This window comes from Pygoscelis adeliae, unplaced genomic scaffold (assembly GCF_000699105.1).
Source record: "Pygoscelis adeliae isolate BGI_AS28 unplaced genomic scaffold, ASM69910v1 Scaffold97, whole genome shotgun sequence".
In the NCBI taxonomy this organism is placed as follows: domain Eukaryota; kingdom Metazoa; phylum Chordata; class Aves; order Sphenisciformes; family Spheniscidae; genus Pygoscelis; species Pygoscelis adeliae.
Window position 1 is genome coordinate 184,098 of NW_008825152.1, and position 14,250 is coordinate 198,347.

Genomic DNA, 14,250 nt, shown 5'->3' on the forward strand with positions numbered 1-14,250 from the left:
CACGCGGGCATCGCTCCCCTGGAGCCCTCGGGTGGATAATCGCCTTCCCCGGAGGGTCCCCAACATCTCCGGGGGCCTTTCCGGGTCCTTCAGGTGTTCGGAGCTTATTTGGGGGTTTCCGTTTGTTGGGGAGGGGGGTTTGTGCCGGTTTTGAGGCTGATCGGAAACTTTCTCAGCCGCCGTGGAGCGCGGGTGGTCGCGCGGGGGAAGAAAAGGGTCGCTTTTTAGCTGTGTGGAGGACACAGGGTTTAGCCTGCGAGCTGGGTGCTTTCTGGTAGCGCCCAAGGGCGGTTTAAGAGGTGATTTTTGACGACAGATCCTCTGGAGAGGCTCAGTGATGGCTGCGCTAGGCGGTTGTCCTTCCTCCGGCAGATCTCGTTCCTCCCGGCGCGCTGTCGTCTTCCAGGAGTCAGGCCCTTGGGTCAGGCTGGAGCTGGAGTCCGTCTCCCAGCGGGGACAGAGATTAGCTGCGCTGCCAGCCGTGCGTGGGCAGAGGCTGGAGCGCTCGGGGGTGGGCAGTGCTTGCCTCTCCCCCCGCCAGATTTCTGGGAGAGAGCTAGGAGAGTGCAGAAAAGAATTTCTCTTCAATAGTCATCTCCTTTGGGGGCTGTAGGATTTTTACAATATCTGTATTTCAGGATGTTGCATAAATGGATGTTTTGTAGTGTAAAATGTCAAATAGCGAGTGCGCGCTGCTGTTGACAGTCTGCTCAATGGCTATCGCTGATTTCCTCCCAAAATGTCTGTACAGGAGCACAAAACCCAAAGGGACTTGGTCACTACAGTCAGCTTTTTGTTATCGTAGGTAACTATATCATATAACTCTTTCCGTTCACCAACTGCATGCCATTTAAAATTGGTTTTCCTAAAAGACAGAGCACCCCTTCACTGCCTTCCGCCATCCCTTCCCCACCCCGGGGCACCAGCAGTACGGTCCTCTCTAAAAGAAGTGTAACTGTGACAGTGTAGCTTTGTGCCTAAAATAACAGGAGAGGGAAGCAGCGCATCCTGCTGGCGTTAGGGGCAGAGCAAAACGTCTTTGGAAAACGCTGTTGTAAAATAGCTGAGGTTAATTAACTTGCCTGTAATTACCAGGCTTGCTTCATTTCATCGCCAGTGACAGAGCCCGTGTCTGATCCTTGACCACGCCGGTTGCAGACTCGCAAGCCTGGGGTGGGCCTGGCGTTTCGCTGTGCCTGCTCTTTCCGAGCGCTGGAGGTACGTAGCGCGGTGGCCGTCCCTTGCCCCGCAGTGGGCTGCGTTACGTTCTGGTATTTCCCCTTCTCTCTTCAGTGCCGAGTTACCCTTTTGCGCTGCCGCCCGGGTTGAGAACCGGTGCGGGGTTTTCATGTTCATCAAGTTCTGGGCTGTCTTTATCCTGTACGTGTCGCACCGCAGCCCCGTTTCTTCTCTTCATTTTCTTCTTTGTGACACAGTCGCAGCTGACTTCTGCTTCGTTTGCAGTTTCGAGCTCAGTTTGATTTTTCTGCAATTCTTGTAAAACGTTTTTGTCTCTTGAACCCTCAAACTTTTTAATCACTTCTTTTAGTCGGTGCATTTTTTTTTTTCTTTATTTGTAGACTCTATGCTTATTTCTGTATTGACTTTTGAAACAATCTTTTATTTGGTTAATTTGGGGCCTTTCTTGCCAAGTCTTTTACCTTTGTTCTCTACACAAATTCCAGGTAATCTTTTGTTTGTTTGTTTGTTTTTGCCAACCCTCATGAAAATAAATTTCAGGTCACCTCTGCGCTCGTGTCCATGGTTCCTCAGTCCTGACAATGTCATGCATTCCTTCCCTGAGTTTATTCAGACGTGATTTCAAATCAAGAAACTTAGAACCGAGATCTGTTTCTGTTCAGTTCTTCTCTTTAAACCAGCCAGATTCCAGATCACTTGTATTTTCCATAGTTAATTTTTCTCTGTATTTATTAACCTCTACAACAACATTGTTTCTTGTTTGTTTGGGGAATACTGGATGAAGATACTTGGTTGTGGCACCCTCAGCTCCCTGCACTCCACCGCTGTTAGTAGTGTTTGCTCTTACACGTGGGAGGCACAGAGGTCAGTGCTCTGCTAGAGGTCTCCCTCCAGACCGCAGTGAGACGGAAGGGTGCTACAGCAAACAGCCTGCGCTGCGTGGCAGAACTTCTCTTTGCATCCTTCTGTAACGGTTTGGTTTTGCCCAGGCTGCCCCATCACGTCTCTTTCCTGTGGCTTCGTTCGTGTCCGTTCATGCGCTCTCATCTCGGTCTTTTGTTTCTTCCTTTCTACAGCTCCAAGGCTGTTTTTTCATCATTTCTGGGATCGCTAGAACGTCTCACTTTTGTGTTCTTCTCCCCTCATAGGCCTGCTCCCACCGATACACAAATACCCGATTTGTTTCTTACTGCTCAAACCCTCCTTAAAGGTTGCGTGGGTCTCTGCTGTCATTGTTAGTCTTCTGCCGTTCATTTTCCTTCCCACTTGTGGCCATTCCTTTATCATCACTTGCCTGATTTTCTTTCTCCTGCACACTGAAACCAGGTGCCCAGGAAATATGTCTCTCCCAGCCTTCTCTCCTGGCTTAATATAAAGTTGCTTATCGTTTTGTCAGCCTTGATTCCAGTGGGCCAGTATTCCCTGCACTCAGGGGAGCCCATCCATTGAGGCAGATCCTTTTACTATGAGTGTTTCTGGCACTTAAAAACCTTCATGTTCCGTGTCCTTGAACCATGCTGATTTTTGTTATCTTTTCATGACTTACTGTGTGTCTGAGGGCTGGAAGGGTCCCTCTGACTGGCACTTGAAATGGTGTTTCCATGCACATCATCCTTGTTTCTGGTCTGCCCATCCAACATGTGTTCCTGTGAGGATCTCAGTGTCATTTCCCGGTGGGAGTGGGGTCAGTGGGTTCTTCCAGAACTAAACCACCTGTTCTCATACCTGATCTTAGCAGATTAGGCATCATCCCGTCCTCTGGATCTACTCTCGTTAAAGGCATGTTGACTTCTTAAAATGGAGTCTGGCATCGGTGGGAATCACAAACCCTTTGTCCTTCTGCTGTTTCTCTGTTTGCAGATCACCTCCTCTCACAGCCTTGAACATCCCGCCTGTTTGTCCTTGTAGCATCTCGTCCCCAACCCGGGGACCTTGTTCAGTTGTGTGTACGGCCCTGAACAGTGCTCATGATCTCGGTGCTTGGCTGCTTTGTGTGATGGTATCGCTGTGCGTCGGTTGTCCTGCCATCTGCCTGTTACGTGCAGAATTTTGTGCTCAGCTGTTGTAGGCTCAGGGTGGGAGGACTTTATTCTGAGTTGCTCTTTATTTTTATTGGAGCAAAAGGTGGAGAGATTTTTGTGTATGTTTTTATCTCCTTGTCTGTCCCACAGTTGTGGAGAACTCAGTGGTTTTTTGCTCTCCCCCATGCAGGTGAGCTTTGCTCTGCTGGATGGGTAATGTTTTCCGTGCAGTCTGTCCTGGAACTTGAAGGTGCTTTTTTTAGGTACCTAGTGCCCAACCTTTCAAGATGAGGATCGTGAACTTGGTGTCTTTTGGGTGGGAAGTCTGTGTGCAGGGGTTTAGTGTGCTCGTCTGTGAAATGCCAATTACTGCACGCCTGGCAGTGAAAGGTGGGGAAAGGGGCAGAGGGTGGAGGTCTGGTTCCTACACACGTACATAAGAAATTCTTTTCTAGGCAGAGTTTATCAGGTTTTCTGCCTCTCAGAGCTAGCTTTTGGCATAGGCAGGGTAGGCGATGGTCAGGGCTGGCAGAACAGCTCTGCTAAGAGGTCACCATTGCTTTGCTGCCTGATTTGTCCCTGCTTGAGTGCAGTGCTGCTGCCCCAGGAGAGCAGGAAGACTGTAAGGATTTGCAGGCAGTGCCTGGATCTAGCCTGAGCATCAGCAGCTGCAGTGCACCGGCCAGACCTGCCAAGGGGCAGGGGAAGGGGATGTCTCAGTCCCAGCTGGCTCATTCCTCAGGTGTCCCTGGCCAGCTAGTTTCTGTTTGATATCAGCTCTCCTCAAGCCCCTCTGCCTCTCTGCTGCTGGTTTTTCCTAAGCTGTGGGCAAACCCGATTTAATGTTAATGTGCAAAATAAAAAAAAAAATTGAAGCTTCCTGCCCCTGTATGTTGTACACATCCATCTTCCTAGTGAAGTGGTCCTGGCTGTAACTCTTCAAAACACTTTTCTTTTTTATCAGGATCGTGTTTCTTGCCTGGATTCAGCTTCTGTAACCTGAACTCACGTATTGGGCAATTCTTGCAGAAATGCTGTGACCACGTGTGCTGAGATGTGGTAGTGTGTCGCCTGCCTACGGCTGGAACTTGAATTACGGTGTTGATCATCCCCCCAGCAGCTGTACGTAGGCACTGGGGAGAGAGCTAGTCATGGTGGAGCTCCACAAGCGAAGGATCTGGTGATGGGAATACCGCCCTGTTGCTGGTTGCATGCGTTTCCTTTCTCCCTGCATTTTAGTCTTCCTCAGTAATGAACAACAGTGTGAATGCATTCCACTGCCACCTCTAGATCATGTTTAATGCTCCAGACAGGTCAAGGGGGACAAGAATATCCCTGCTAGTGGGAGGAGATGGTCTGTCAGTACCACCAAAGTGGTTTCAGCTCCGTACTGGCCCTGACCCATGTTTTATCCAGTCTTATTTATTCGCTTTAGTGAGATTGGCTTGGAGGTGGCCTTTGAGTAGCTGGCTGTTCCATAGCCTTGCTCAAGAAGAGCGACGATGCTGGGCAGTAGATTTCTAGAGCAAAGATACCCCGATTGCCTTTCTTTGGTGTTCGTAGGGCTGTTGCACCTAGAGAGCCAGCCGCTATGAAACCAGCGTGTGTTGTTAGAGCTGTTATCATGTGAAAAAGTAAACTGCCGCAGTGATACGGCATTGCCTGGCGCGGTGCAGAGCTGTCGGATGGCAGCCTTGACACCTTGTGTTTGCCTGGCGGGTCAAGGCATTCTCTAGTCCTGAGCTGTGTCAACAAGTAAGTGCATCGCATGACTTGTGTCATCCCAGGTCAACAAAAGTCCTGTGTGTGCATTTAACGACTAGATTTCATGTGAAAAGCTGTTATCGCTTGTTGATGATGAGCCTATGAGCTTATTCCTGGGTGTTCAGATTCTCTGCAGCTGGTACTTTTTGTATCTGATTCGTGCTTGTTTAAAGCAGACCAACTTTGTTCCAAGACTGAGAAGTCTCTTTTCCCTTACTAGGAAGAAGATCTCTTAAACGATGTTTGCAGGGAAGTAGTCGAGAAGTGGTCTGAATCTCAGATTGTTGACGCCAAAGAGAAAAAAGAAGGTAGTGTTGCTGCTCGGTGTGCCTTTCCTCGTGGTACGAGTAATTCGCAGGGCCTTACCAAGATGAGAACTGGGTGTTTGTCCTGTTAGGAGTTAAAACCAATGCTGCTAATATGTTTGCAGATCTGACTTGCTTCTTGTTGCCATTGCTGCTTATTTACTGTTTTGTCTTGAAATACGAAATGAGGATGAGTAGTTTCACTTTTGGCTCTCCCTAGCATTCTACTGCTTTTTGGGTTTGTAATCCTGCAGAGGAAAAGCTCTTTTTTTTTTCTGTAGGATTTTTTCAATTTCCTTTTGCAAAACACCTAGGGCTTTATCTCCGTTCAATGCTAACAATATAGCGATGGCAGCTGGCGCACTGATGGTAGATGCAATTATTATGGTATAAAATGCCTATGCTACTTCAGTTGATGCTGGTTTGGAAAGCAGGTGTTTTTGTACAACTACAGCTGCACCTATGGAGAGCTGTGCTGTCCCTTCTGCTGCTACTCACCCCAGTACACATCAGGAAAGCATCCTTATTTTCCTCTTTCAAAATCTTCTCTTAAAACTGTCCCTTTTTTCCATAAATGCTCGTAGGGGGGGAAGCTCTGTGAGGCTGCTGCTATCCGTACTAACGCTGCTCCTTTCCCAGTCATGTATGTAGTCCCACCGTTTCTTTGTACCCTCTCTGAATTCACTCCTCGTCTTCAGCTGTCGGCTCGGGAGCAAAGACCTCCGTCTTGTTCTTGTTCATCGGGGGAGGCTTGTTCTGGTCATTGAGCAGAGCTCTGGAGTACAATGAAGTCATACGCTGGAAAGATTTTGCTGGTTCAAGCATACTGCATGGATCAATTAGTAATCTTCCAACTGTACGGACCTAACCGTAGCCCGTGACAATGTAACATCCTTTTTGGCTAAATCCTGCTTTTTGTTTCCTTTGCATTTTTTGTGTTGGTTCTGGTTGCAAACAGAATATTGTCACTCACTGACGTCATTCTAGAAATAGTTCTCCCAGTGAGCCCTTACCATGAGGCCTGCGTTTATGTAGCACTTTTCTTGTCTAAACCTCAGCATTTCACAAATATCACTCACCTTCTCTTTACAGATGAGGCAGCTGAACCACGCAGCAGTTCAGTGGCTCTCCCCTAAAATTCATTGAAGCCTGTCCTTGGCCTAACCTTGCCTTTGGCTGGGGACAGGGAAAAGTTACGCTATTCTGTGCATTAAATAAAATAAATCCCTCTTTTGGGGACAAGTGATTGGAATTGCTGGACGACTCCTGCTCATACCACTGGTTACCTGCAGGGATTTTTCTTACTTGTCACCAAAAGAAGGTAGCAGTATGTGGCTCGGTCGTTAGAAGTGCAAGGATTTAATTATTTCACTGTGGTTCCATAAAAGGATAAATCCCCAATGAAGTCAATTATCTACTTAGAATAACAATCCTGAGGATAAGTTATTAACAAACTAAAAAAAATTCGGTGTCAAAACCCAAATGTCATTTTAAGAAATGGGCTTCAGAACTTCAGTATTAAAAGGAAAATCCACTGTTCGTTTCCCTAGGCAGGTGGAAAAGAAAGAGTATTAAACTGATCAGTCACTTTGGGTTTTCAGAAGTTCTATTTGATGTGGTTTTAAGTACGTTGTTAAATAAACATATGTAGCCGCTTTTAACCAGAGGAGAATGCAATTTGGAGTCGAATGGATTTTGATTAGCAAGAGTTACTGATTTCAAAGTTTCATTGTGAAACTTCCCTTGCTCCAGGAAAAATAGCGTCTGATCGTGGCTGCGTGCAGCACGGGGCAATTCCTCCTCGCGAGGAGAAGCTGGTGTCACATCACCGCATCAGACGCCGTGCTGGCCTGAAGCACCTCCTTGGGGGCTCTTCAGCAGCTCCTGCTCTCTCAGTCCTCAGACTGACTTCCCAAAGATGGCCGGCTTGCTGTGCTCTGTGCGTTGACAGCACCGCTAGTGACCTTGTGAGAAGGCTTGTGGGAGGAGGGTGGGGGATATTTTTGGGTGAGACTTCTCCCTTTAGCTCGGTGCATTTGTCCCCAGCGACAGCTGCCTCCCCGCAGATGGGGGACAGCCTGTGACAGTGGGACGGTGCCTTTTGGGGACTGCAGATGTAGGAAGCAGCGGTGCCTGGCATCTGTCAGCTGGGACTTCACTGCAGTGTCTGCAGGGACTGACTGATGCTCTGACTCTTCTCCTTGCCAGATGAGATCCAAGCCATCGCCAGCATGATGGAGAAGCAGGCCAAGATTGTGGTGAAGCCGAAGGAGGTCTCCCAGGAGGAGAAGCAAAGGAAAGCTGCCCTCCTAGCCCAGTATGCCAATGTGACGGACGAGGAGGAATATCCTTTTCCTGACCCAGTCGGGACTCAGTGCTTTGAAGGACAATGTTTATTAAAAAATCTCCTAAAATAGCGCCTTTCCAGCTTTGCAGTGTCTAGTGGAGAGAATTGGGGAAACTTTACAATCTTCCTTCTCCACGATAAAATAACTTCCATGGAAAAAAGCATGAAAGCTCCTAGTTTGTGGAGTGCCACGAGCAGATGCTCCTTTGAGGTTGTTTCTCCGCCATTACCACGCTCCCCACCAACCCGTGCTTGGCTGGGTAAGGTTTGCCCGGTCGAGGTGTGTTGCAGAAGAGGAGTGAATCACCTCCCGGTAACTCTGTGCACGGTAGTTAACGAATTTATCTGTTGCTTTCTGAAGAGAAATCTGCTGAAAAGATCCTTTTTAGGGAGAGTATGTGTAGAGTGAGAGTGTTTAAAGTTAGCTCTTCGTAGTGCTGAAGAAGTTCTTCCTTGAAGAGCGAAGTTGAGGAGGAGGGAATTGTACCTGGCACTCCAGCAGGTGGGATCTGAATGGGGGGGTTTGGGGGGTTTTGTGCTTGCCTGGTCTTGGTCTGCATGAGTGTTTAGCTTCTTCCTCGTGGCTTGATAAAAGTTATTTGACACGTTTTGAGTTAAGCGTGCCTGTATAGAGGCATGAGTTCATTACTGATGTCTGTATTTCCTTAATTCTCTCACTGGCGAGGATGAACAGGATGGATCCATTGCGACAGCAGTAAATATTGGGTCAGAAAAATGTATCCTTTGAATTCTCAGTGATCCAGGCTTTTTGGAAAGAAGGCAGCTTCCACGGTGAGTTTCCCATCCTTCCTTATCTGTGCTGATACTCCCTGTTTCTTTAGGGCCACCTTTTAAGTTTGGTGATTCATTTTTCTTTTCATGTAGCCTGACCTTGCCCATAATTAAAGTTAGAGGTCCATCTGCTCCCTGCCCTGTGTGCACAGCTGAGACTGATCCTGTCATTCTCTTTTCTGTCCTCTTATTCCTTCCTTCCCTCTTCCACCCTCTCTGAATCTTCACAGAACATGCTATTAATAAGGATAATCCTCCCAGAACATCAGCTTAATGTTAACTGGTGTCCAGAGAGGTAAATCATGTCAGGAATTATTAAAAGTGCAACAGAAACGAAACTACCGTGAAACTTGTGAGGCCGTGGTGCAGCCGAACTTTAATGGTGAACAAGGACCAATTATCCCACATTTTTCTCAACACAATAATTTGGGACACTCCTTGAGCTCACCAGCTGGCAGGTTTAAGATGGAAGTAGGGTTTTATCACATAATTAAAAAGCGAAACCTAAATTATTCTTGTCCCTACATTACTGATGGTTAGGAGGAAGAGACAGTGGAGGAGACACCCACTCACTCTTTCTGATGCTCTTCCCAAAGCATTTGCCACTAGTCGCTGCAGGAGAGAGGACACGAGACCGTGGTGGTCCCTGGCGTGAGCGGCCTCATCCGTTCCCGCGTCTGCAGCCTTCCTCCGTGGCCGGCGGGACGGGCAGAGCTGCCCCAGCCAGCGCTGTGCGGCACCGTTCCCATCCCGTTAGCTGGGACTGTTAGGGAGCGAGGGAATGCCGTGCTCCCGCTGGCTGTCGGCTCCTGGTCCGGGGGGGTATCAGCTGTAATCACAGTGTCTGCAGTTACATATACATACGTACACGTACGTGTATGTAAAAACATACATGTCATATACACAGCTGTAGTGAATCCACTCGAGGAAGCTGTACCGTATCTATTGTTTTTCTTCCTCTTGGGTTTGTAGAGGTTTTACAAATTTTTTTTACGTATCAGTCTTAAGAACCTGTAGGCAACTTGATTTTTCTCAGAAAAATCCTTTTCTAGGGAGTGTGCACATGACTTCTCTATTTGGAAAAACAAAGAGAGTTTCCTTTTTCTTTCTCCGTTTCTCATTTCTCGTTCCCAAATGCCTTACCTGCTTGGCGAGGAAGCCAAAGTGGGAGTCAGAAGGTGAAGGGGAAGGTAGAATAAACCAGCCCGTGTGCTAGAGCCAGTGTCTAGTTTAGAGCTCCAAAATACAGCGGCAGAGTAGAAGCTGTGCGGCTTCAGCCAGAGCGTTGTCAGCCCTTAACACACCACCAGCGTTGTTCCGAAACACAAACGTGGAGGATGTCTTGAATGCCAGGAAGCTGGAACGGGAGCTGCTGCGAGATGAGTTCCAGAAGAAAAAAGAGCAAGACAAACTCCAGCGAGAGAAGGATAAGCTAGCCAAGCAGGAGCGGAAGGAGAAGGAGAAGAAAAGGACACAAAAAGGCGAGCGGAAGCGATAGCTGGGGTTTTCCAGTTGGACTCTCAAGGGATAAAATTAGTTACAAATATGGTGTGTGTTTAAAAAGCAGCAGAAATTCTGGGCACGTGGCTGGCGAGTGGTTCTTTGGAAGTGGTTTTTTTTTGTTTTTGGTTTTTTTACATAGCAAAAAAGGAATTTCAAGCACCTCTTAAACTTGAAGTGTGCTATATGCTTGTGGTGTCAAATGTCCCAGTCGGTTATTGTGGCCAATGTCTGTACCAAAGAGCGGTGAAGTGATTATGTCTGTGTTTTAAATCAATCAATTTTTACTTCTAGCCACTTCAAGCAAAGCAAAACAAGACATAGGAGAGGGCTTCCAAGCTGGCTGCGTCCTCCTGCCGGCCTAGATTTGCAGCAACAGGGTGTTAGGATTTGAGAACAGAGCAGAGCCCCTTTCTGACACGTAATTACGGACACGCTGCTGCAGGGCGAATGTGAATTTATTTACACTAGCCTCGAAAAATGTATTTGCAAATACATGTATTTATGCTGCCGAGAACAGCATACGTCTTCGTTCTGGCTGAGCTGAGCGAGCCTCAGCGAGGGCAAGTGCTGTTCTGCAGCAAGAGAAAGGAAACGTTATGAAATATATATGAGTTGCAGCTATGAGACTGCGTCACCCGTGAGCTCTTGGTAAGGGAAATGCCGCACTGATTTGAGCATCAGCCAGAGCGGTAGCAAATCGGTCAAGCCCTTATGCTGTTTTAAGACTTTATGCTGGTAGCTGGAAAACGGTGCTCCCCGATGTTTCGTGTGGGTGAACGTCAACTGTTATTTCTGCAGTGGTTGCCAGGGCGAATGCTTTAACGCAGGCGCAGCGCTGGGCGGCTGTAAGCGAGTTGGATGTGCTGGGCTTACAAGCCGGCTGCTCTCACTGGGCACAGCTGCAATCGGGAGCTGCCTGTGGGGGCTGAACGCTGCTCTCGCCCCCGAAGGGCTTGTTACCTGCTGTTCCCAGCCGTTTTCATGATGGTGTCACCCGCCTCTGGAGAGGAGAACACTAATTTCTGTAAACTGAGTGTGAAGGAGGACCTGCAGTGCTTCCGGGGACACGGGAGGAACTGGCATGCCTCACCCCTGCGCTGCTTCGTGCTCTGGCCGCCGTGTTCACTGGCGAGGTGTGCTCCTGGCAGCAGGCGGCTCCTGAGCTGCTGGCGGTGCCTGTCCCCATTGCCTGCTTTCAGCACCAGTCTGATTAAAGGGTCATGCCTCCTGTTTAGCTGCTGCAAGTGTGAGTATCTAACTGCTTTATCTTTGGAGTTGCATAATAAAACTGGTTGGCCAAGAAGTGGGTTCCTCTCTGTCTGAGTGAACGTCGTGGTTAGCGATTGCAGTGCCCGGTGGCGCGGTGGGGGAGCTTGGACCTGTCCTGCGTCCTCGGTTTCCCCTTACCCAGCAGCAGTATTTCTGAGGGCTGACTGTAGCTGTCCTCGTTTATTCACACCTCATTTCCCGAGGCTGCAGTGCCTCTCTTCACCTCTTCCCTGGGGCCTTGCAGGGCAGTGAGCAAGCTGTGCTTGTCTGCAGGCTGGGGCGCTGAGGTGGATCCTGGCTGCAGCATCGCGTTTCAGGGTGGTTCACGCAGCTGCTGGTGTGCAGGACCGCAGCGGGACGGGGAGGCGGGGGCTCTCGAGGGAGAGGAGTGTCACAGCAACAGCACCGCAGAGGGGCTGCTCAAACCCCAGCACCGTGGGGCCGGCTCTCGCTTTCTCCTGCAACCTGGAGCCCTTCGCACACCCCCTGGGCTCGAGGCTGGGCTCAGCACCTGTGCCTGAAGCAGTCCTGGCCACACGTGGGTGTGAGGAAGCTGCTGGTTCTCCTGGGTGATTTAACACTTCCACTCGCACCTCAGTTGCTCTGGCAGCAACAGCAGGTGGTAGGAGTCTTGTTTTTTTCCCGCATTCCTATGCTGGGTACCAAGAGCTCTGCAACCTGGTACTGAACTTCCCCAAACCTTTGCTTCCAAGCGGAAAGCAAGCTGAGGGCTGGAGCTGCCCATCTGCACTGATGCCAGCACACCAGAGGCTGTTACAGCTCAGTGCTTGAGACCTTTGGTTGTAAAGGTCCAGAGAAAACAGCTGCGTTCACTTACTCGTGACAGGAACTGAAACCCCTCTCTCTGCCTGTTACTGAGCTCAAGAGCCAAAGAACAAAAGGCTACGCCATGAGTGTGTGCCAAAATGTATACATTCTATAGAAGGGTGTATGGATTTAAGAAGGGCGCAGTCACAAGCACACTGTGAGAACTCCCTCTCTCAGAGGGGCAGATCACCTTTGCTGGTACCATTCATACCCTAACGGGGTTAGTTTGTTGTGCCTGGCCAGCCAAGACTTCACTCCCACAGTTAGTGACGGCCCTTTTAGGGACGGGGAAACAGGAGCAAAGGGAAGGTCCAGCCTCACGGTTTTCAGCAGGCAGCCTGGGGCAGGGCGGGAGAACCACAACCATCCAGCAGCACCTCACCGAGGCAGCTTCACCAGCTTTTGGTGTTGGAAACCCAAAAGTGTGCTGTAGTCTTGCGTGAACACACAAACACAAGCATCAACTGTACCTGAAGGGGTCAAACTGCCCCTGGGCCGCGAGCCCATTTCAGCACGGTTAGTGCTTCCCCGCCTGGGAGGCTGCAGGCCTGCCTTCAAACCCCAGAGCTGCTGTAACCGAGCGTCGATAATTTTTGCTATTGATTCAGTGCCCAGACCAGACGTTGCTCCTGGAGAGCTGAACGCTGATGCTAAACTAATATTCAAGATATTCAGGAGTGCATTACTGGCATCAGCACCAAGAAATGTAGAGTAGGAATAAATACTCCAGACAGACTCCTAAGATTTCTAGTGCAGATACTGAAATGATTGCGTAAGCTTTCTCTGCCAGTACAGAGCTTGTAATGAACGAGACACTTGCAGGGAAAAAAAATCCACCACTTTGGCTTCACTGCACTGATACAATTTTTCCCTTGGTTTGTCTGAAGTTACAGTCATTTGTCTCTACAAAAGAGTAATTTCAGTATCACCATTCCTCTATACCTCTGTGACAGATGCACTCCTCCTGTTTGAACTAACAGAACCTTGGCCCAGGCAGATGCTCAGCAAGTAGGCCTAACTGAAGGTAATCCTATTGTGTGAGGCCATCAGTGAGAACTCAGCACCAAGCCCCAAAAAAATGGTTTGGCTGCAGACGGGCCTGAGAAGCGACCAAAACTGCATGAACACAGCGGAAAATCTGACTACAAATCAACCACTTGGCACTATAAAGATCTGCAGCCATCAGGGCCCTTGAGCTCTCCCCTCCAGCAGCGGGCTGCGCGGCGGGGTCTCCCCTTGAGTAGGGGCGCCTCTCAAGGTTACCCCTCGAGGCTGAGAGATCCCTTACCTGACACCAGGCATCGATGGCTTCGTAAGGGACATTTTTTGCATGCACGTAGCATTTGAGATACGTATAGCAAGCTTACGTGATTATCTTTGTATCCCATACTGACTTTCAGTATAGTAAATAGCAGAGTATTGGCCGCCAATCCATCTGTACTTATTAAATATTTTACAAACCTAAATTTACTGATTAGAACTCAATAAACTACCTACTAGATCAGATTTGCCTCCGTGACCTCCGATTCTTCTCCTGCAATAACCTCTTAACATACTTCAGTAACTAACTGAAAATTACAGTCCCTGTTAACAGACCAAGTTCTAGGAGCTGAGGCTATGAAGACAAACACTCTTCAACAAAATCTAATTTATTTCTTACCAGACAGACAAAAGTCAGTACAGTATTGCTTTTAACATCAACGTGTCCTAGGTTAAACTTAACAAACCTTAATGCAGTGACTTGCGGTATAAAGATGTGCTTTGCTCTCCTGCCCAGATAAACTCACTCTGGCAGTGCTTTTGGTCGTGTCAGTGATCAAAATGGTTACTCCGCTTTCTGCTGCATTCTCATTCAGTTTCTTTCTCACATCATCTAATGACAATTTATGTGGTGCGATCACACCCTTTGCATATCAGGATTTCCAGAAGTAGGAATAACACAGACATTTAAAATATCAGGGTATCTAGGCAAGGACAGCTGAATAAATTTAATCCACACATTATAAACGCGATGCTAGACGTGCTAAAACCCCCTATCTCCTGAGCCACATAATACCAACATTTCGTATCAGTGAATAAGTTACTTATATTCCGTACAGATTAAGATATGCAGAGAAACACCAAGTACCAATAGCTGTCAAAAATGCAGATGTAAACTAATAAGTCTAAAATACGACAACCAAATTTCAAACCAAACTAGTGAAAGAGTAACTTTAAGAAA

General features: G+C 48.3%; 1 protein-coding gene across 1 annotated transcript in view; it reads left to right on the top strand.

The window, feature by feature from the left end:
* CCDC43 (coiled-coil domain containing 43) overlaps positions 1 to 11,233 on the top strand; it is a 19,915-nt gene extending 8,682 nt beyond the window's left edge. Inside the window, exons 2-5 of the mRNA XM_009328402.1 lie at positions 5,206 to 5,293; positions 7,499 to 7,634; positions 8,316 to 8,374; positions 9,740 to 11,233. Coding sequence (XP_009326677.1) covers positions 5,206 to 5,293; positions 7,499 to 7,634; positions 8,316 to 8,374; positions 9,740 to 9,927 — 471 coding nt within the window. The 3' untranslated portion in view covers positions 9,928 to 11,233. The remainder of the gene's footprint in view (positions 1 to 5,205; positions 5,294 to 7,498; positions 7,635 to 8,315; positions 8,375 to 9,739) is intronic.
* The last annotated feature ends 3,017 nt before the right edge of the window (positions 11,234 to 14,250 follow it).